Source organism: Phalaenopsis equestris, unplaced genomic scaffold (genome assembly GCF_001263595.1).
Source record: "Phalaenopsis equestris unplaced genomic scaffold, ASM126359v1 Scaffold000333, whole genome shotgun sequence".
NCBI classification, from domain to species: Eukaryota; Viridiplantae; Streptophyta; class Magnoliopsida; order Asparagales; family Orchidaceae; genus Phalaenopsis; species Phalaenopsis equestris.
The window spans coordinates 547,292-570,853 of record NW_018164775.1 but is presented as its reverse complement, the minus strand read 5'-3'; the positions used below and the strand labels follow the sequence as shown (position 1 = coordinate 570,853).

Sequence of the window (23,562 nt, the reverse complement as noted above, 5' to 3'; positions counted from 1 at the left end):
TTACACTGGCCCTCCTCGAGCATCGAAATCATCGAATTTTATTCCGTCAATTTTCCGGGAACTCAAACAGCGAGGCCCGCACATCTCCTGAAGCGTCAATATTCCAAGCAACTGGCACGGCTGTTAAAACTGTTCATTGATCACGAACAGTTCGTCATCTACGCTCGATATATAAAGGAGCCAAACACCAATAAGAATTTTCAAATGTAACTGATAAAAATCAAATCTTACCGCAAAATCAGCTCTGAAGTTTGCAGCCTGATCTCAATGGGGCTCTCCTCCTGCAACGACATCAAGCAAACTATCAACCCCCTCACTTCCTCCTACAATGACCAAATCCGCCCCGTCCTCGACGCCGTCGACCGCCTACGCCAGCTCAAAGTAACGCAGGAAGGAATCCAGCTACCGACCATCGTCGTCGTCGGCGACCAATCCTCCGGCAAATCTTCCGTACTCGAATCCCTTGCCGGTATCAGTCTTCCCCGCGGCCAAGGGATATGCAACCGAGTCCCTCTCATCATGCGGCTCCAAGACGACCCCTCTCTTTCTTCCCCTATACTCCATCTCGAGTACAGGAACAAGCGCGTGCTCACTTCCGAGTCAACCATCACTGCTGCCATTGAGTCCGCAACCGCTGAGATCGCCGGAGTAGGAAAAGGAATCTCCGACACACCCCTTACCCTCGTCGTCCGAAAGAAAGGCGTACCGGACCTCACCATGGTCGACCTACCCGGTATCACTCGTGTGCCCGTACGCGGCCAGCCTGAGAATATATACGAGCAAATTGCTTCCATTATTATGCAGTATATAACGCCTGCGGAGAGCATTATTCTTAATGTGCTCTCCGCCGGCGTCGACTTCCCGACGTGCGAGTCCATCCGGATGTCCCAGCAGGTGGACGGCAAAGGGGAGAGGACGCTGGCGGTTGTCACGAAAGCTGATATGTCGCCGGAAGGCCTTCTTGAAAAATTAGCTGCCGACGATGTCAACATTGGGCTGGGTTACGTTTGTGTGAGAAATCGTATTGGGTCGGAGTCTTATGAGGAGGCTCGAGTTGCAGAGGCGAAACTGTTCGAGACCCATCCTCTGCTTTCCAAAGGAGATGCTCAGGAAGCTGCTAATAAGAGGAGAATTCGATGATTTTCCAATTGATAAACAAATGCATGGCACTGCAAGGCTATCTGAAATGCTGAATGCTTATGCAAAAGAGTTGCCAAATGATATCCCGATGAATAAGAAGTTTTTCTTAATGGAAGAAATTGAGCTGTTGGAAGAGAGCAGAGGCATTTGGCTTCCCAATTTTCTCCCTAGAACAGCTTTTTTGACCCTTCTTCAGAGGAAGGTAAAGGAGGTCTGGAGCATCCCGCAAGATTTTGTAGAGAAGATATGGACCTATCTCGAAGATTTAGTTTTACGAGTTCTTGAGGAGGCATCGGAGAATTATCCACCTCTTCGGGCTTGCAGTAGAAGGGCGGCACAGAATCTTTTTGAAAAAATGAGAAAACGCTCTATCCAGAATGTCAAAGAAATCGTAGAAATGGAAATGTTTACGGACTATACTTTTCATCCTGATTATATGAAGATGTGGACGGAGCTCATGGTGCCTCAAAAGTCTTTCATGGAGTTTGTTCTCAATACCAACGAACCAACAAAGATGATCATGAAGGTTGTTGGTGAAGTGGATGTGGCTCATTTGCGGGGGAGGCGTGATGTGGTTGTAGAACAAGCGTTTGATATGAGGATGAGGCTCATTTCTTATTGGAAATTGTGGTGCTGAGGTTGGTGGATGGTTTAGCTCTGCATGTTATTTACGCTGTGAAGAAACTAGTGGATAGTGAGCTTGAAGCAGCGATTGTGAACGAGGTGGTTCGTCGTGAGAAGATGGAGGTGATTGAGAAAATATTGGAGGAGCCTCCAGCTGCCGCGGTGAAGAGGGAGCGGTTGAAGAAGAGCATTCAGCTGCTCAAGGAATCGAAGGACGTGGTGGCCAAGATTATGGACAGGATTTCTCTTAATGGTGCCGATTAAGTGGTAGTTTCGTGTTTCTGTGTTGCTTATTTTAATGCGCTGATTGTGGTAATTGTGAGACTAATTTTGAATGAGACTAATTGGTAATTTGAATTGATTACATAATTAGTGGCTTCATAATAGGCATGAGTTAATTAGTGGAACAAATATAGAAGATATGATCATAGATTAATTTTGAATTAAATATAGGAGATATGCCAATATCATTAATTTTGAATTTGAATCTTAAATTCAAATTCAAAATTCAAATATGTGTAATCAATTCAAATAGGCGCGAATTGATGACACTTAATTTTCTTGCCTTTATTATGTACGTTTCCTGTTTTGTTTCGGTGTGTTTTAGTTAGTATATAATTAGGTATTTTGTTGCATTGTAAAACACTCAGACTAGTCATTTTGTCTGAAATCACTGTTACTATCGTATCTTGATATGGCTGGGTTTAAGTGCTCGTTCTTGAGAGCTTAAATTTATGTTCTTTGTTGTTCTCCTGCTCAGTTATTCTCCTGCTCTCTCTCTCTCTTGTACTACATTATTCTGCTATCATCTGGTAATTGAACCCCTTTCTGGCGAAAATTTTGTGGCCACGGCTCAGATAAATCGGACCAATTTTGGACCTCCCGTGGACGATCCACGAGACGATATCCCTCTCTCTTGGCTCTTCTTCTTCCTCGCATGGCCGCTCGACCTCTCGACTCTCCAATCGTGGGAGCTCAGCTGGCTCTTCTTCTTCTCGAGGCTTTATTTTCTCCTTCTTTATGGTGACGATTCACTCCCGTTATTTGATTCGACCACCAGTGAGGCTGGTAGGTGGCTGTCATCCTCTCGTCTCTGCCTATAAAAAAACTTCCTAGAGTACTGTTTTGGTTTGTTGAAAATTTTGAGAGGGAAAGGAAGACTGAGATTGTTTGGTTAGTTGTTGTTTAAGGCTCTTAGGGGAAGACTCTGCCGAAATTCCTTCTCGGCTAGGTTCTTGTGTGCTGAAGTGTTTGTTGGTTGCTGTTTCTCGAAGCTTTTAGGATGAAGGTTTTTGTAGGAGGTGTTTTCTTGAATCTGTCTTATAGTTTTTGCTTTGAGTCTGCGTTAAGAGGTATTTCTCTTCTTTCCTCTAATATGCACCATTTCGGATGACATCTAAAATTTCTTTTATCTTTTAAAGCATGTGGAAGCAAGATTTGGGCTTGTTTTGAGATTTAAGCATGAATAGTTCCTGAAAAACATTAAAATGGAGCATAATATGGCTGCTTACTTTTCTTTTTCTGCTTAAGATACATGATGAATAAGATTTCTTTTTGGAAAGTTTTAGTTGTTATTCTATGGAATGCATGCTAGGAAGAAAAATGCAAGGTTGAAGCTTCTTTTATATATATATATATATATATATATATATATATTTATCCAAGTCTCAATCGGTTTGATTGTGTTTGATAGTTCAAAAATATCACCTGAGTGTTATAGATTTTGTAAATCTCAATCTTTCGGGTGCTATTTATGAAATTATCCAAATAAGAAAAGATAAATTAAGAGCTAACCTATATTATTTATGTTGAATATTGATCTCGAATTTGGGACCCATAGGATATGATTATATCAGATTTAATATAATATGTAATAATTAAGGAATTTAAGAATCTAAGAAATAACAAAGAATTGGCATTATGATTGACTTAAAATTCTAGATTAAAAAGTAATTTGAATTCAATTACGCCTGAACAAACTTCATTCCTCTATATGCTTCACACAAATTAATAGCAATAAGGGTCATTTACACACACACACAACCAAATTTTGATGTATTTACATATCTAATACATAAACTACATTTTTTATAGTTGTAGTACCTTAGTTTATCCTGTCTTGGGAGAAAGTTGATCATTTGTTGATCTTTATTGTAGTATCTTGTTCATTTATATCTTTCAGATGTTATTCTACATTGAAGAGGGGGCAAGAACTTTCCCAAAGGAGACAAATCATCCTACAAAATTTCCAATATAAACTGTAAATTAGTGCTCATAAACCTATGCATAACAAGCATACCAAAAATTCTGAAAAATAAATTAACAATGTTTATATATATTTTATTCCACAGTTTTACTGGTTGATCAAGATAGGTGAAGGTACTATTGACTTAGCTATCATGCAAACTTCAACTTTACAACAAATCATATGCAAAACCATTTATAAAATTCTAAAAAAAAAACTAAAATAATGAAAGAGAGCTCAACATTCTCCCCTCAAAATGTTACTCTACATTGAGGAGAAGGCAAGAGCAAGCAATTCAACCAACAAAATTTCTCATAATAACTGTAAAAATAAATAATGCTCATATAGCTATGAAAAAAATAAATAAATTCTAAAATAAACATACCAGCAATGCACATATATATTTTATTATATTGCTTATGTTGGTTGATAAGATCATGTAAAAATGTTGCTAACTTATCTATCATGCAAGCTTCAACTTTATAATAAAGCATATGCAATTTCACTTATAAAAGTCTAAGAAAAACTAAAAAAAAATAGTGTTCAGTATTCTACCCTCAAAATGTTACTCTACACTGAGGAAGAGGCAAGAACAGGCAATTCGAACAATAAAATTTATCAGAGAAACTGTAAAAGATTACTCATGTAGCTATAAAAAAATTCTGAAATAAACAGATTAAAAATGCTCATATATATTTCATTCAATTGCTTTCACTTGTTGATTAGAACAGGTAAAGATTCTGCTAACTTATCTATTATGCAAACTTCAACTTTGCAACAAAAAATATGCAATTCTATCTCTGTGAATACGGTGATGATCCAGAAAATCTCTACGATGAACTAACCGTTATAGAAAGATGACCCTCAACTTTACTTAACACTTATTTACTATGTGTAGCTCATTTGGGCATGGGTTGATCAGAACCTAGAGAGTCATACGATCGATCAAAAGAGAGCGAGTCTGGGAAGAGACCTCAAGAGTGAGAACATGGTTTGCTTACACTCGTCTAAATGCTACATTTATTGGATTGTCTATTTGAAGTGAGTTCATTCAGCGTACTTTACATCAGAAAAGGAAGGAGCCTTTCTTTGAGTTAACTCCTCCACCTCCTTCCTTCTACAAGAAGAAGACAAAGGGTTCCTTAGTCGACTAGGTTCCCTCTCAAAGCTAGGGGCAAAAATTTGGAAAAGCTAAGATGGTACGATGGCTTACCATTGGTTGGAGTCTACTTATCAATATTTGTGGAGGTGATTTGGTTCCGAGCCTTTGTCGAGCCCCTCCGGAAGTTGGAGCATCTTCAGATCTACCGAAAAATGGACTGTTATCTTCTTAAATAGTAGGAGGCTTCCCAAATCTCTTCGATGGTGCTTGAATGAGCAGAAATGAAGTAGGTTGCCCTTCAAAGAGAGCAGAGACCTCGGCTATGCTTGTCAATGAAGCAAAGAAGAAAGCAATGATAGCTGAGCGGAAGCTGGAAGCAGCGGAGGAGAAGATTTCTACTTTATTCGAACTTATGTTGATTGCCCAACAAGGAACTCAGAAGCTAAAAGCAAAGGAGAAGAATATGAAGTCTAAATAGGAGTCTTTTGAGGTGCTTCCCTTTTATCCATGGCATGCGAAGATTTTGAGCGAGCAGCTTAAGGACGGCAGTGTCACGATGATTGACTGGTTTATTTGGTCGAACCTTATCTACTGAAAGTTTGCAGACTTGGATGAAGTTGTTGTGTTGTTCATTAGCTCTGAAGGATCTTCAGGAGACAACTCGAACATCAGAGGCAATGAAGGGTCCTCCATTCTAAACTCAAGTTGGCCTTCTATAACTAAAGAAATTTTTCTTAGAAATACATTGCAAATATTTATTTTTTTAAGCAAACTCTTTGAATGGATAAACTTGTATTTTTGTATTTAGAAATGAATGAAGTAATCACGTCATTTTTATTTACCTTTGCTTCTTTTGTTACTTTACCGTTATTGCCCTATTTTTCTGTGATAATTAATCGGTGATGAATGTTGGTCATTTTTGATATGTCACGTCCTTGAACAAGTCTTATACTATCTATCTAATTTGCTCTGCCATCTTGACGCCTCGCTACGGATCATGTCATTGCCTTCGTAGGGGTAACCGACAAGGCTCACTGTCGGGGTGATTTGCGGCGTACCCTTTACGGAGCTTGTCACTATTGGACATGGAACAACCTTTAGAGCTTTATCCATGTTGAGCTGAGATATGGACCTTTTGATGCTTCATGTTGATGATTAGACTTGTTGATATGATACCAATTTGAATTCTATTAGATTTGTTGTCGGTTGTCGTTATTATTTTCTATCGATCGGATTTCTAGTCGATTTATTTTATGATATTGACACCTAGCATGCATCTTAAACTTTTTCAAGTCTCGGTTGCTTGGTTGGATTGTCCCCTCTGTTGGGTCGCTCGTTTCACTACTTAGGTGGATATTGTCGCTTCCTTCATGAGGGTTATCGTCGTGACTCGTTGCTGGGGTGATTTATCTTGTATCATTTGTGAAGCTTGTCGCTAATAGGCAGAAAACTACCTCAAGAGCTTCATCTCATTTCAAGCTTGGAGATAAGGTTTACGATGTGGGAGCTTTATATGATTCAAGCTTACATAGGGTGTGTTTGGGAGGGCGTTTTTACAGCGGTGGCGTTTTGGAAACGACACCTCACGTTTGGAAAATACGTGTTGGATATGTTTGATAAAACAGAGGTTCCATTTTATTATTACACGTGGATCACAGGGTCCTACTCGTGATCTGCGTTTCATTGTATGGAAAGGCTCTCGATGCCCCTCGTCGCTCCTCTGCCCTAATTTTGCAACCAGGTCTCACGCACTGCGGGATTCTCCCATCTCCTTCGTAGAACCCTAATCGAGTCCCTAGTGTTATGTTTTTTAGAATGTTACTTCTGTTATGTTTCTTTGAATGTCCACAATTTCATCTTCCTGAGAATGCTAATCGAGCCCCTGAAGGATTTCTATCCCATTTCACATGTTCATGATTTCATCTTCCTGATTTTTATATTATGCCATTCTGCACTTCTTTGCGAATGGATTTGATGTCATTTCTTTGGATGTCCACGGTTTCATCTTCCTCGTCGAAGTAGCAGGATGATTTGAATTTTTTTTTTTATCAAGCATACTATTACTGATGGATCTGATGTTTCTGGTTAGGGATCTGATGTTTGTTACTTGTGTTGTGTATTACATATGCTTCTTTGCATTGATATAATTTTTTTGGAGGTGTTGATGGACTTCTTGCAGTGATATTCTTTGATCATTATGAGGTATGAAAGGAATATATGGGATCAAAATTGGAGGCATTGAGTTTAGAAGCTAAACTAGAGTAACTATTTGAACTTCTCGAATAAAAGCCAAATGCACATTTACTACATGAGGGCCTTTGGCTTGGTTGCATGAGAAGTTATTTTTTATTTATAATTTAAAGGATCCTTGAGATGCAACTGAATAGCTTCAAATGCAATATCGGTTTTGGGGCCAAATTTAACATGTAAGGCAATGAAGATTTATGGATCTTTCGTTTGGTCTATTTTCTGAGTCGATATTGGGCTATTGCTTAATCAAATATTGTTAGCATTCTTTCAAATTATTTATTTTAAAAAATATATTTGAACTTCATTTTGGAAGACATACATCACATGAATTTCTTTTTTATCTAAGGCTATGTTTTTTTTTTTTCAACCGTTGTTTTATTATACTATCAATATGAGTGCATTCTTTGATCCATATTTTTTAGTAGTCCCATTATGACTAAAAACAAAGAAGGAGCTAAATCAGCTATGTGGGACAAAGAAGTTGCCAACTTTTTCTGCAATCTCTGTATTAAGAAGATTGAACTTGAAAGTAGACCGACAACCTACTTTAATAAAGAAGGGTGGCTGAATATTTCTAACAAGTTTAAGGAATTGACAGGACGAGCTTACGATAGATTGAAATTCAAGAATAAATGGGATCAGCTAAAGAAAGATTAGATGTTATGGAAAGAACTTAAACGGAGATCGCCTGGACTGGGTTGGGATCCTGTCAAGCGTACCGTGGATGCTTCAGAGGAATGGTGGACTGAAAAATTAGAGGTGATAATTGTACTGTTGCTTTATTAGACTAATGTGCTTCTATGAATTTCAAACATATGGTGTCGACATCAATGATGTCATGGTTTTAATGTTAAGCTACAATTTGTTCTAAACTATGTCATATGGAACAAACATATCTCTTTATTTTCGAATGCATCTTTGTTCCTTATATGTAAAACTATAATTCCTCTTGGAATTCTGAACAGTTCTGTAAAGCATTTGTAGTTCACTTTAATATTTCTGTTTTCTAGCAAGGCTGCTAATAAGTAGTTCTTTCTGTTATCTAGCAGCTCCATGTGTTTAGTTGGATTTTTTACAGTTTGATGGTTTAAGATATCTGTTATAAGCATGTCTCTTGTAGATACATGGTATAAATGCTGCTGTCATTTGGAATGGCTGGTTTCATTTTGTAGATGATTGTTTTATGTTTTATCCGGAAGGAATAATGAATCTGAAATTTGAAATTACATGGTATAAATGCTCCATGAGTTTAATTGTTTCCGTTGTTGGACATCTAATACTTTTTCGCCAAATGAGGCAGCTTGGATGACCCATGTATTTAAGGGAAACCGCTGCTATAAATAGCATGTTGAGGAATCTAATTATGTTGCATCTTATGCATCCATATGCTTTATACAACTGATTTTTTTGATGCAACTAAAGTAAACACTAAAAACAATTGGAATTAGTTATGAAATTTCTACCCTTCTGCTACAACTGATTTTTCTGCTGCAAGGCTAGATTACTGCAATTTTGCTTACTTCTATCCTAAGGTTAGATTAGTGAAAAACTTTGATTTGAAGTTTCATGTGGTTCGAATGCTTCTTGTTTAATTCAATTAGAGGTATTTATTTATTTATTTGGTCTGATTAAAGCTGGGAAAGAACATCAAAGAGAAACCTTGGACATCTATTTTCATGTTTAATAATACAAGGTCAGCAAAAGTTAGGATTCAATCTATGTAGGTCTATGTAGGAAAATAACATTATAAATTTGATTGATTGGAGGGTTATAGTCCTCAGATAGTGCAGCTTTCTCATCAGGATGACTGTTGTGATGTGAACATTAATAACATTAGAGATTATGCTGGAGCAACACCCGTGAGCAATTTATCTAATCATGCGTAAGCAATTTATCTATTCATAACATTGCTTATGGGCTCAGCAACACCCTACTTGGTGAGATGGATGCCATTAAAGTTTATGCTGGAAACAATGCAATCATAGAATGAAGCATCTTATCCCTTAAAAATAGTCTTGAATTATGTTGGAAAGGCTTCATTTCTGTGTTCTCTCTAGAAAGAATTGGAAATGAATGAGCTGTCTTGACATTCTTGCTAGCTCACTGCATGAAATTGGAAATACTTATATTTCATCTGCTTAGGTATGTTAGCTCACTTATATTTAGCTATATACAAATATTTGTTGTTTACAAGGTATTTGCATACCATTTCACTTACTGAAATGGTTGGAGGAGAAGTAATATTGTGGTTTTTGTTTGTCTATTGCTCATCTCAGACTTTATTTTGTATGAGTCTATTGCTGGAAGAATTTTATGTAGCATATTTGTTACACATTAGCATATTTCTTGGAATGGTGGTGCCCTGGACTGATATTGGTTGGTTGTGAAGCATCTTGATATTTCCTGAAATGGTCTGAATTCTACTCATTTATTTATATTTTATTTTTGGGAAATTTACATATGGTCTGAATCCCAACTTATACTTCAAGGGAGGTTCTTATGTAGTTCCATAGGTTGTCTTATATAGAGTTTTGGGAAATTTATAAACATAGCACACAATTCTTGTGTGTTTACTATGGTAGTTCAATATACTATGGTATACATGTATCGAGCAGCAACTTTACATGTTGGAACCTGGCAACAACTTTACAAAGGCAACTTTACTTTATGGAATTATAGTTATTAGCTATTATTTGTTATGAGCTTGTTGCCTTAAGAAAAGATCTGTATTGGTGAGCTTCCTCCCAAAGCAATAGTTTTGTTATCTACTTTAATTATTTTACAAAATGCTATTTATATCTTCAAGGTTTGCGAATAGTAGTTCTATGAAGAACAATTCATTTTTTGTAATTACATGGGTGTGGTATATGTTTGGTGAGTACAATACCATGGATGTGTTGTATGTTTGGTGAGTACAGTTCTTTATATGAAAATTAGGTGTTAGCTGTGTATATACATATGAATTGTGTGCTATGTATGTAAATTTTTAATTTTTTAATATCAGGAGAGGTTTTGCATCATTGGTATTTTGAATGACAACAATATATAGAGAATTTTAGCTGGCTATGTTGTTTTGAATGGCATTGGTAAGATGCCTTGCTTTGCTTCCTTGAAAAGCTGGAAATTCAAATTATAGGCAGCTTGGATGGCCCATGTCTATTAGGGCAACCGCTGCTATTAAATTTATAGGCCTAATGGTAAGTATATTTTCTTTATTTCATTTATTTTTTGACTGATCTATTTTCTTTTTAAAAATTGCAGTACTATGAGCTCCAGATATTTAGGGAAATTAGGGCAAGTGATGTGCCGATGCGGGCTACCGACCTTGCTACTCACGTTGTGCTAACCACATAGCTGTGGGAGACAATTTTACAGGTGCCCGCGGTGGGCACAACGGCAGGACGACTGTGGTTTCTATGATATCCCAACTGGACACCGCTGCTCGGAGTTCGTCACTATTACAATTTAAAAACACTGTTTCTGGTTCGAGTGCTTCCATTTGTACAGTATCCCACTCGGACATGTTTGCTCAGAGTTCTGGAGTGTCAGAGCAGGGCAGCATGTGTCGCGATATGCTGCTACATTTTAAAGCTAACATTATAATTTTTTCCTTGTTATTTTAACATGTTTTTTTTTCTTTTTTTTTGGATCTCATTATAGTACATATTAATATGTTAAGGTGTATTTCACTTTTGTTTAGGTTTTTTGCTTCTATGATGTGATCTGAAATATTTAAGTGATAAATATTTTATATTTTTTATGTCTTAACGTTTGAAATTTTAAGAATGTTGTGTATTTTCATGGTCTACAATCTTCACATTTAGCTTCATTTTCTGATTGTATTAAGAAGTTTGGTAAATTTATAAAAAAATATGCAAATCAGCTGTTTACAAAACGCACAAACCAAACAACTTCAGATTATCCAGAACAGAGGCGGATTGGTCATTTTTCTAGAATCAGTTATTCTCTAAACGCACAAACTAAACAGACAGACAGTTTATCCGAATTAGATGTTTATTATCAAATTATCAGGATAAGTTAAATAAGCTACAGCTGCCTCAAATAAATTCTTAATCTCATATTATAATTATTATAGTTATTATTTTTTCTTTATTAATTTTTAATGTAAGAGCTTGTAAATGTAGAGTAATAAAAAATGATCGTAAATGCTACTTCTATAAAGATGAACCTAGACACTAATACATATAAAAGCTGATTTTTATGGGCCACACATCAATTTTTTATTAGGGAACACGCATAACCCAAGAAAAAATGGTCTGTGGGAGACGTACGGATGGCGAGATCTTCTGAATAATTAATGCAGCTAAAAAGAAGCAACAAAATATTAGTATAATTTTAAGCTGAAGCTTCAGAATAAAAAAAATAATAATAAACTTACTTATCTTATTGAGTAAAGTGTTAAAATAGTTCCTAATTATTTAGATGGGGCCTCCTTTATTCCTAGAATTTTTTTGATATGTCAAATTGGTCATTCTTTAAATTGTCACGAAAATAATCTCTATAGATGACTATTAGAGCCCAAATTAAATAAGTTCGGGGATAAATTTGTTACTTTTATAAACTCTGGGATTAAAACGATCCTATACTAAAAATTAAGTAACTAATTTGGCACTTTGCTCTTTATTTTTTTTATATGAGCAATCATATATTCAAATGTAATACTAAGATATAAGTTTTGAATTATTTATAAGTATATTGAGTCCTGCAACTGAGAAATTATTATTTATTCCTAGAAAGTTGTATTTTTATTGGATGATTGTATGTACATGATTAGATATGATGGAGTCACACATTGATGGTATTAGTGGGGGAATACTAAGTACCAATGCACTGTGCACGTATATGAAAAAGAATATTAATATTGAAGTAGCATATGTGATATAATTTTTAGATGACAATCATGTGATGGTTATACATATATAAAATAATACTGATATGTTATTTATATAAAATTCATTGAAAAAATTATCAAATATTTATAGTGATTTATTTAAAAATTTTATCGACATATATAATATTTTTTCTTTCATTGTATTACTAGAGTTTATGAGTATGAGTATTCACTGACTTAATTAATTTATTGTAATTTTTAACCTAACTTTTCAGGTTAATTTAATCAATTAAAAGAATAATGATAGAAAATAATATGTTTATAGAAGATGTGGATAACTAGTAACGAGGTCAACTAAATTTTACTGCTTTAATTTAAATGATGAATAAATATATAAAATTTATTTCCAATCGTTTGACAATCTGTTCTCAGCTTCGTAAATTTCAAGCTTTGGGTCGGGTCGTGAGAAGTATAACAAAGGCTGCTCAGTTGCTGGAAGATCGTAAGACCCGCTTGACCGATTGAGAAAGCCATTTGAGTCATGCTAGTAAAACCAAAATCGACCAAGCAACAAAGCAGACAAGAAGACAATTGGATAATTTGAGCTCAAATCATTCTATTAGAACAAGAAAAAAAGAGCATCCGAGTCAACCACAATAGCAAAGCTGACCTGATGTGATAGTCTACGCTTCAATAGAGTTGATCCAAGTGAATATCTAGTTCCACAATATCTCCAACAATATCATACACACTTTGAAGGCTCCTCATTGGTGATCAAGGATCGAAAACCAGACCATATCAATCGGTCGACCCATATCGATCAATCTCAGTCAATCTAGCTGATCTTGTAAATCCGAAGCCAGTTGAACTTAGTTGATTGAGCTAGAAGGTTTGTTGACAGTAAAATTATTTATGTAAAATACCAAAAATATTCTAGTAATGATATATTTAAGACAATAACAAAATATAATATCATTAATGAAACTTCTTCTCTATAAATATTAAAATTATTTTATGAGTAAGACATGTCAAAATTATTTTTCATTCTCTCTTTTGTTATCTTGCATTTCATGATTTGTAAGATATGATTTACAACCAAATCAAAATTTGACACTTAAAATTGTGTTATTTGCGTAAAATTCGCAAGAAAAATAACACTATGAAATCTTAAACGGTAATTATTATAATTATTATTTTTTCTTAATTAATTTTTTATGTAAATACTGGAAAATGGAGAGAAAGAAATCACCGTGAGCTCTAATTTCATAAAAATAATACATAATATATATATATATCTAAAATATATTTTTATACCCACAGAAAATATTAAGAAAATAAAGGCACGACCGGAGACCGTACATTTCACGCCAATTTTTTATTAGGGACCAGGCAGCACGGATAACCAAAGAAAGTGAAACTCAGGAGCCGTACGTGTCGGCGCAGGTTAATTAATGCATCTAAAAAGAAGCAGCAGGATGTCAGTACGATTTTAGGCAGCACTACAAGCATCTGGATAATAAAAATAGCTTAAAATAAAAACTTATCTAATTTTTATATGAGCAATTATATGTATAAAGTATGTTTAAAATTAATACTTTCATTCTTAATTTCAAACACTTATCAAACTATTAAAATTTACAACAAAAAAATTTAAATTTATATTTCAATGTTTTGATGATTTAATCATTATATGCATGAAAGAGTTAGAAAACATGAGGAATAAATTTACAAATAGCGTATGGGTTGGATGTTCTTTTAATGTAATAAGAAAACTTTAAATGAAATAAATATAAAAATTGAAGTTTAAGCGTCGAAAATAAAAATACATGATTAAAATATATAACTGGAAATGCCCTCTAATAAAAACAACCACGTAAAATAAAAAATATGTAAATAAAATAAAGCAAAAAAAAAAAAAGCGACTCCATTGATTGATAAAGTATTTGAATAGGGAAAGCATCCCATTTCTTGAAAGTGGAAAAACTGAAAAAGTATGGGAAAAGCATCTGATTTTTCTTTTCTGGAAACTGAGAGAAAAGCATCCTAATTTTTCTCACTCCACCCACCGATAAAATCCCATTCTTACCGCAAACTCCGCTCTAAAGTCTGTAGCCAACATACAGTGATCTCAATGGAGCTCTCCTGCAACGACAGCAAGCAGACCATCAACTTCCTCACGTCCTCCTACAATGACCAAATACGCCCCGTCCTCGACGCCGTCGACCGCCTCCGCCAGCTCAAGGTAACGCAGGAAGGAATCCAGCTACCGACCATCGTCGTTGTCGGCGACCAATCCTCTGGCAAATCTTCCGTACTCGAATCCCTTGCTGGCATCAGTCTTCCTCGCGGCCAAGGTATATGCACCCGAGTCCCCCTCATCATGCGGCTCCAAGACGACCCCTCTCTTTCTTCCCCTTTACTCCATCTCGAGTACAAGAACAAGCGCGTTACCGCTTCCGAGTCAACCATCACGGTTGCCGTCGAGTCTGCAACCGCTGAGATCGCCGGAGTAGGAAAAGGTATCTCCGACACACCCCTTACCCTCGTCGTTCGAAAGAAAGGCGTACCGGACCTCACCATGGTCGACCTACCCGGTATCACCCGTGTGCCCGTACACGGCCAGCCTGAGAATATATACGAGCAAATCGCGTCCATTATTATGCAGTATATAAAGCCTGCTGAGAGCATTATTCTTAATGTGCTCTCAGCCAGCGTCGACTTCCCGACGTGCGAGTCCATCCGGATGTCGCAGCAGGTGGACGGCAAAGGGGAGAGGACGCTCGCGGTTGTCACGAAAGCTGATAAATCGCCGGAGGGCCTTCTTGAAAAAGTAGCTGCCGACGATGTCAACATTGGGCTCGGTTACGTTTGTGTGAGAAATCGTATTGGGTCGGAAACTTATGAGGAGGCTCGAGTTGCAGAGGCGAATCTGTTCGAGACCCATCCTCAGCTCTCCGGGATCGATAAATCGATAGTTGGGATCCCTGTTTTGGCGAAGAAGCTGATGCGGATTCAAGCGCAAAGCATAGCAAAATACTTGCCTGATATTGTGAAGCAGATTAATGAAAAACTGAGTCACAATGTTTCAGATCTTGACGCCATGCCTGAACAGCTGGTGTCCGTAGGCGACGCCTTAAGAGCATTTATGCAGATCACCAGCAAAACCAAGGAGATGCTCAGGAAGCTGCTAATAAGAGGAGAATTCGATGATTTTCCAATTGATAAACAAATGCATGGCACTGCAAGGCTATCTGAAATGCTGAATGCTTATGCAAAAGAGTTGCCAAATGATATCCCGATGAATAAGAAGTTTTTCTTAATGGAAGAAATTGAGCTGTTGGAAGAGAGCAGAGGCATTTGGCTTCCCAACTTTCTCCCTAGAATAGCTTTTTTGACCCTTCTTCAGAGGAAGGTAAAGGAGGTCTCGAGCATCCCGCAAGATTTTGTAGAGAAGGTATGGACCTATCTTGAAGATTTAGTTTTACGAGCTCTTGACGAGGCATCAGAGAATTATCCATCTCTTCGGGCTTGCAGTAGAAGGGCTGCACAGAATCTTATGGAGAAAATGAGAGAACGCTCTATCCAGAATGTCAAAGAAATCATAGAAATGGAAATGTTTACGGACTATACTTTCAATCCTGATTATATGAAGATGTGGACGGAGCTCATGGTGCCTCGACAATCTTTCGTGGAATTTGTTCAAAATACCTACAACCCTACAAAGATGATTGTGAAGGTTGTTGGTGAAGTGGATGTGGCTCATTTACGGGGGATCCGTGATGTGGTTGTAGAACAAGCGTTTGATATGAGGATGAGGCTCATTTCTTATTGGAAAATTGTGGTGCTGAGGTTGGTGGATGGTTTAGCTCTGCATGTGAGTTATGCTGTTAAGAAACTAGTGGATAATGAGCTTGAAGCGGCGATTTCGAAGGAGGTGATTGGTGGTGAGAGGATGGATGTGATTGAGAAGATGTTGGAGGAGCCTCCAGCTACAGCGGTGAAGAGGGAGCGGTTGAAGAAGAGCATTCAGCTGCTGAAGGAATCGAAGGAGGTGGTGGCCAAGATTTTGGACAGGATTTCTCTTAATGGCACCGATTAAGTGGTAGTTTCGTGCTTCTGTGTTGCTTATCGTTAATGCTTTAGTTGAACGTAGTTAGTTGTTTAGTGATATTGTCCTGTGTTGTCCGAAATCACTGAGTATCGTTTCTAGACATGGCTGGGTTTAAGTGCTTGTGCTTTACGAGCTTAAATTTATGTTCTTTGTTGTTCTCATGCTCACTTATTCTCGAGCTCTCTCTTTCACTACATTATTCCGCTATCATCTGGTAATCGAACCCCTTATTGGCGAGAATTTGTGGCCATGGCTGAGAGAAATCGGACCAGTTTTGGTGCCCAATGCTTAGCCCAGGGGCAGTGCAGGGAGAATTGGGGATTGATTTTTCTTTTGAATAATATTTATTTATTTTGGGCAATTATATACATAGCATCCGAAAACATTGCTATTTACATATCCAGCACCCTGATAAAACCTTTTTCACTTTTATCAAAGTCTCAATTGGTTTGATTGAAGCACTAAAAAATATCACATTAGTGTTATAGATTTTGTCAGTATCATGTTTCAGGTGCTATTTATGAAATTATCCAAATAAAAAAAGATAAATTAAGAGCTAACCTATAATATGTATGTATTCTATTGATCTTGAATTTGAGACCCATAGGATATGAGTATCAGAATCAATATAATATGTAACAATTAAAAAAAATTAAGAATCTAAGAAATAAGAAAGAATTGGCATTATAATTAACTTAAAATTCTAGATTAAAAAAAAAAATTGAATACAAGTATGCCTGAACAACCTTCATTCGTCCTATATGCTTCACACAATTTAAAAACAAAAAGGGGCATTTACATGCATACTAACGAGATCTGATGTATTTACATATCTAACACATATCTAATACATAAACTACATTTTATAGTTGTATCTTAGTTGATCCTTCGTTGGGTGAAAGTTGATCCATAGTTGTAGTATCTTGTTCATCTGTTGCTTTCAAAATTTTTGTTTACTTGTTCAGCATATTACATGCCAAATAAGATACTAATAACTAGTTTTTTGCTTCTATCACTCTAGCCAAATCGGGTTCCCGTTGCTAATAATTAGAGCTCCATGATATCTCTTAATCAAATAAAACTCCATGCATAATCCCCATTTTCCCAAATTGACTAAACATTTGAACCTGTTCTCTAGTAACAGGTAGTTTTCCTCTGGAAAAAATTTCTCGTCATGGTGATCAGTTGAGCCATTTGATTGTTATTTTCCATCATAGTCACTATAAAAGCAAAAGCTACTACCAAAGATTCAACAAATGCTCGCTTTCATCAGCACAAATAGGCCTTTGTGTTCAACTTGGAAATGAAGAATATTAAGAGTTATTATAAAATTCAATAACATGAAACAATATACAAGTAAATTGACTTTCTTCCATTCACACATCCCAATCTTTATCCAACTATTATTTTCCTTCTCAAACAAAACAAATTGATGTTTACAGCATAGTCCTCAATACCTAAACTGGACATTCATCAAAAGAATATGACTACACTCTCCTAGCCTGATATTGTGCACAAGTGTAACAAATGACAACCAAGTAATCAATCTAGAAAGATTTCCCAGGTTCTAAACTGCATGAAAAACATATCGACGTATATTGATCGAGTGCATCGAGCATACCTGGAAGTTGGAACAAACCAGTAAGGTATCGCACAGGTTGTGATTCAAATGTAAAGTAGTGTGTATTGGGATTAGGCTTTGTGTAGCAAAGATTGTTTGTCAAAGTCGGCATTTCATATGCTATGAAATTGTTTTCATCCCATATGACATGGTAATAAGCTGGTCTAGTTGTTCCCTGGCAGGTACATGTATGATCAGGCGTATTAGAAATGCTCAAATAGAGACGAATTATAAAAAAAAGTTGATGTATGAATTTTCGAAGTAACAATTTTTTATTAAAACATGAATATCAAGGAAACTTTTATATTAAAGTATGAACTCTTTCGTTTTATTCTACAAGTAAAATAAAAATAATAAGAATAAAAGAAAGTTCATCCATAGTGACTTCAAGCATAAATAGTTTTTTTTTTCTCTAACTAGTATATTTTTAATGACTAATTAAATTAAAAAGAGGTTTCAATCTTTGTATTTGGTTACTCTGACAATAAATCAACTTATCAAAATACAAATTGATAGGAGCTTCAAATTTGGCAAGTGGTAATTTCTTTTGTTGTCTTCTGAATCTATGAACCTCGAGTAACTTGTCATAATTTCCTCTTCAGAAGACCAAATCTAGTGGTCTTTCTTTTAGTATAATTCATTCATTCTTTAATTTTCAAATTGCTTGATGATCCAATTTTACATAGAAAAAATAAATGCACATGTCGACCAAGTAATATAGTATACTTACATACGAGATCGTTCCCAGGAGGATAAATTGTGACTTTTTTACACAAAATTTAAGCACTTGATCAAAATCTTATGAATTTTTTGAAAGATTTTATTTTTTTAAAGGAAAAGATTCCAAAATACAAAACTCTTATGAATTTGTGATTTATAAAATCAAAATTCACAAATTCATAACAAAGTTTCATTTAAAATTTAGCTATCGATCAGAAATAAACATGGTGTGAAATCTCTATCCATAGCTAAAAGTCTTAATTTAAAAAATCCCTAATGTGATATGTCTAAACAATTTGTGATTTTAAATTTTTATTTTTTGTTTCCTTAAATGGTTGTTATGGTTCAAAAGCAATATTTCTATCCTCTTAAACCCTGATTGTGTGTATATCATTAAAATAAACTAAATTTTAAACAAAAAACATGCCAACCATTAATTCTAATAAAATTGAAGGAAGCACAAATAAGTATATGAATTAAATTGCAATAAAAATCTTTTTCACAAAAATTAACTTTTAAATTACAAATTCATAGGAGCAAGTGCTTAGCCTAATATATTTCTACACAACAAACATAAAAATTCTTTCATTTCATCCATAAAAGCACATGTTTATAATAGATTCACAAAGAAGGAAATGAAAAATAAAAGGACATGATTTTCCAAAGAAAAGTTCACTTAAATAGCCCCTTTTCAAGTTTTATTTCAACTTCTTCTTGCCTCTTTTCTTGCTCCACTAAAGCAAGTCTCACTTCTCACTCACTTCACACACTCACATACACATTCACTCTTGGACTGGACTTTCCTATATTACCATAACCCTCTCTACTCCTACTCTCTTGCCCAATTTAAGTCTTCTGAGTGCTTCCAACTACTAACCCACCTTCAATTTTGTAATTTTCATGCTAAGATAGTTGTGTTGCAATGCCCAATTCGTAGCACCGTTACACTGTGAAATCAGTGTTGAGGCTCTGCACTTTCTTTCTTTTGGCTTTGGCATCAATAATATTATATTGCTTTGAAGCTTGGCTCTACGTCTCTTCATTCCAACGATGTTGCACCGAGTGCTTGGCATTGTGATTCCAAGGTCTTGAGAAACCTATTATTGAAAGGTTCTAAGATAGTGCCTATGTGCAGGTTCTAGCACTGTGGCACTGCAATAAACTTAACCAAATTACTTTGAATTCTGCTTTAAAAGTTTTCTTGCAAAAAAATAAAATTCTGCAATATATATAAAAAAATTACGAAATAAAGATAAGTGTTTAGGCATTTTTTAGGTCATTTTCTCACACAACGCTAAATGAGTTTCTTTGTCATATTATTTTTTCGTTCATTCTTTTGTTGATGTTTTCACAACTAGGTAGTCACTATTGACAATGATGCTTACTTTTCAAATGATTTTCTTAAAACCTTCAACAATCTTATGAAAGTTTGGAGACCATCTTTCTTTTTTAATAGAGTTATTTATTTATTTATTGAATTCACAACTGTAGATCTTAATTATTTTAATAATTTAAAATATTTATGAACTCAATGAATCAATATCTTACAATCTTCAATCATTAGAAAATTTGTTTTCAACTCCCCACATCTACTTTATTAGCTATAAGGTAGGTTTTTGTAAGTGCGATAGCACATTTATGGTGAATTGTCTTTTAGAAGAAAGTGAGATAAAGATTGTAAATGATTAGTGAGTTATCTTTTGTAGAAAGTGTCAAGTTAAAGTCAATAATGAACTAACCAATAGAATAGTAGGCAATCACATTTTTTTTTCCATGTACTATAATAGAGCTCCAAATTCTTAAATTGAGTGAATGACAATTTTCTCTTTTTTTTATCCTTTGTGCCACCCAAAGTAACATTTCATGTCTTCTCCTCAGCCTTCCTCTTAGCCAAATCTTCATCAATAACTACTTTGTAGGAGTAAATAATACATGTCTTTTTGGGGGAACCAATGTTTAAGAAAAAAAGACTATTTAGTTTAAAAGGATTAACAATATTAACAATATTAATTATAGTTGATATGTGCTAAAAGATTCGCGGCGGTGGAGTAATGATTATTTATCGTCTTAGTATTGAATAAAAAACCAGCACACACTCAAGTAATTAAAGAGAAGTAAGAAGGAAGAGACACCTTGACTTTTTATGTGAGAAACCCTTAAAAGAGGAAAAAACCATGGGGCCTAGCCCAATTGAAATAATCCACTATAAATGGTGAGTACATAGGTTCGCTCTTCTCCTCAATTAGGAAAGATAGAATTACAAAGTTGTATATTCATAATTTGGTTGTATTTCTTGGCGACAATAGACTGCATGAGACATAGACGATTGTCGCGGAGGTAGTAGTCAGTTGTGAGTGTTGTTGACGATAGTTGTATTCCCACGTTGTTGTAGAAGTCGTAGATGATAACCATGATAATAGTTGGCCAGGTAGGTCATAGATAGTTGCTTCAAGAGCGTTGGTTGCCTATAGAGGTCGTAGTAGGGAGTTGTGGGAACTGTGGGCCATGTTGTTTGTATAGGACATAGCTATGAGCCACAAGCTGTGGACCACGTCGGTCGTAGTCGGTCACGTAGGCCTTATTGGTGACTCATAATGACTTTCGTAGGTCGCAGGGGACGAATCTGAGAGCTGAAGGAGCATATGTGAGGTGTGTCTTTACCCCATCTTTGATATGCATTGCTGCACTGACTTTGAGGTGTTTTTTTACACCGACTTCGGGGTGAGATGTAGCACCGTATTTGAGGCCAGTTCGGTGTTAAGGATGATGCATCATTTCACGGGTTGCCTAGTGGCTCCGCGATGTCAGTTGTTTCTTCACATGGTGCTTCATTGTAAGGGCTAGGTGACGACAGATGGTGATCAACGATGGTCGATATTTATCAGAGGTGGGCGACGAGTGGTGGTTGAAGGCTGCAGAAGAAGGAGACTACTTCAGCTCCTTCTTCAAGCTTCAGTCTTATTCAGGCTTTAAGCTCTCTCCCCCCTTTGAAGAGAAGGACAGGACTTTCTTTACAGAATTTCAATTGCAACTAATGAAAGAATATGAACCACTCTTATAGGACATCCTAGAGATATTTCCTCAATCAAATAGAATTTGATGGACATTTGAGTGCCTTTATGATATCAGAATTGAGAGAGCTTAGACTCGTTGAATTCGGCTTATAAAGACACTTGGTTTGGCAATGAGCTCGCCAGATTTGACAACCATTTGAAATTTCAAATATGTCAGGAAAGCTTCCAAAAGCAGCTTAATGGCTTGATTAGGCTTGATTTGGTTTGGATTGAACAAATTTTAGTATCATTGGGTTCGTCTCGTCAAGCAGGTCAGTCCGAATATATGTTTGTTGAAATTGGAGCTCTGAATGAAATTTAATCAAAGTTTAAATATCTCTTGCTCAAAAGATAGCCCTGAGAACCATGGAATGCCTTGAGATTCGTGTTGAATGTTGGATTTGTTGATGACACATTATAATTACCATAGAAGTGATAGATAGTAGAAGATTCGTGATTGGTGGAGTAGAAAATAATAAAATCTATAGAAGTGCAGAACCTAAAATCACCGACATTATCATAGTAGGAGCAAGGCAACTTATTGGGATATTTGTATGACCAATATTTATAGTCATGCAGACTATCTTAACATCAAAATCCTAATGCACTTTAAAAGTGGTAGTTTGCTTCTTTGCTTTTTTACTTCTTTTTTAGCCGCTTTAGAAGCATTTGCATTTAAAAAAAAAAAAAGTTATGACCATGGGCTCACCAATGCCTCCTATGTTAGGTTTGTCTGAAAAAATAATATTTAACTATTTGTTTCAAGTTTGGTAAATACTAATTATATAAATATAAAAAATTACAGCGCAAATGATTTAATGTAAGAAAATATTTATATGGTGTTATTTCACAGTCATGTCAACTACCGTTGAGTGGGAGGAATTCAAGATGCTCATCACATTGTAAATGTGGAGGATCTATCTTCTCCTTAGCAAATATAATCAATCTTATCTCAATTGATCATTTTATTCTCACATCAAAATAATAACAAAAAAACAACATTTTTAGTCTATAATTTTATTCTCGAAACTAATTATTCCAACTTAACTCATGTTATAACTTCAATTATTGTACTCTAGACCAATCATTGAAGTGCAATCAGATACTTACGTTGAAAAAGGTTGTTTTATTTGGACTTGACACTCATTTTTAGGTTGGGATAGTTGATATGTTGTTGGAGCATTGACTGTGTTGTGTTCATTGAAAAAAAGAGATCCAATCAAAATTTTCATTTAGCCATGCTCATAACTAATTTAATTCCATTCATTTTTTCTGATGAATGACCAAAAACGCCTTTTTTATCAACCGACACCATCGAACAACTTATGAACACGTGGGATACTGAAAGCCGGAATTTTCACATAAATGTTGCCTTAATTATACTATTTGGGCGCCGATCTCGAACCCCTCTCGCTGCCACATGAGATGCATCCAGTCTGCATCTCAAGCTGCTCGGCGCAGCGTACATCCTACTAATAAACTACAAGTTGCTTTGGTTTCCTCATCAATGGAGATCCTTTGGTACCCCATCAGGCAGAACATGAATCACCAATGCCCCACCCTCCCTTCCCCTTCCCCGTGCCAGAGCTAAAACGCGCAGCACGAAATCGGGAATCCTTAGCTTTTCCTTCGTATTTTATACGGTTTTAAAGAGTGAGTCTAGAATCCAAAAAGCTTAAATTACAATAGAGTTGGTGAGCATCCCGTTGCCAAGTGCCAGCATCGTCTCTCTCTTTCTCTCCCTCTTTTTAGTCTTCAGAGTGAGAGTCGGTAGACTGATCTTTCCCCCATGGGTATTTCTCAGAGCGTCGTTATCGGAAGGAAAGGTATCACTTTTCCGCTGA

The 23,562-nt window shown here is 35.9% G+C and overlaps 2 protein-coding genes across 2 annotated transcripts; both read left to right on the top strand.

Annotated features, from left to right (window-relative positions):
• Positions 1–221: 221 nt before the first annotated feature.
• On the top strand, positions 222–2,028 carry LOC110025809 (dynamin-related protein 4C-like). The gene is given in 3 exon segments (XM_020726467.1): positions 222–1,091; positions 1,093–1,763; positions 1,766–2,028. Coding segments are annotated over 3 exon segments (1,758 nt in total). The 5' UTR covers positions 222–267.
• A 12,168-nt stretch (positions 2,029–14,196) lies between these two features.
• Positions 14,197–16,677, top strand: LOC110025831 (dynamin-related protein 4C-like). Its single transcript, XM_020726498.1, has one exon. It carries the CDS (start codon positions 14,345–14,347, stop codon positions 16,310–16,312), a length of 1,968 nt encoding a protein of 655 aa, XP_020582157.1. The 5' UTR covers positions 14,197–14,344; the 3' UTR covers positions 16,313–16,677.
• Positions 16,678–23,562: the final 6,885 nt, after the last annotated feature.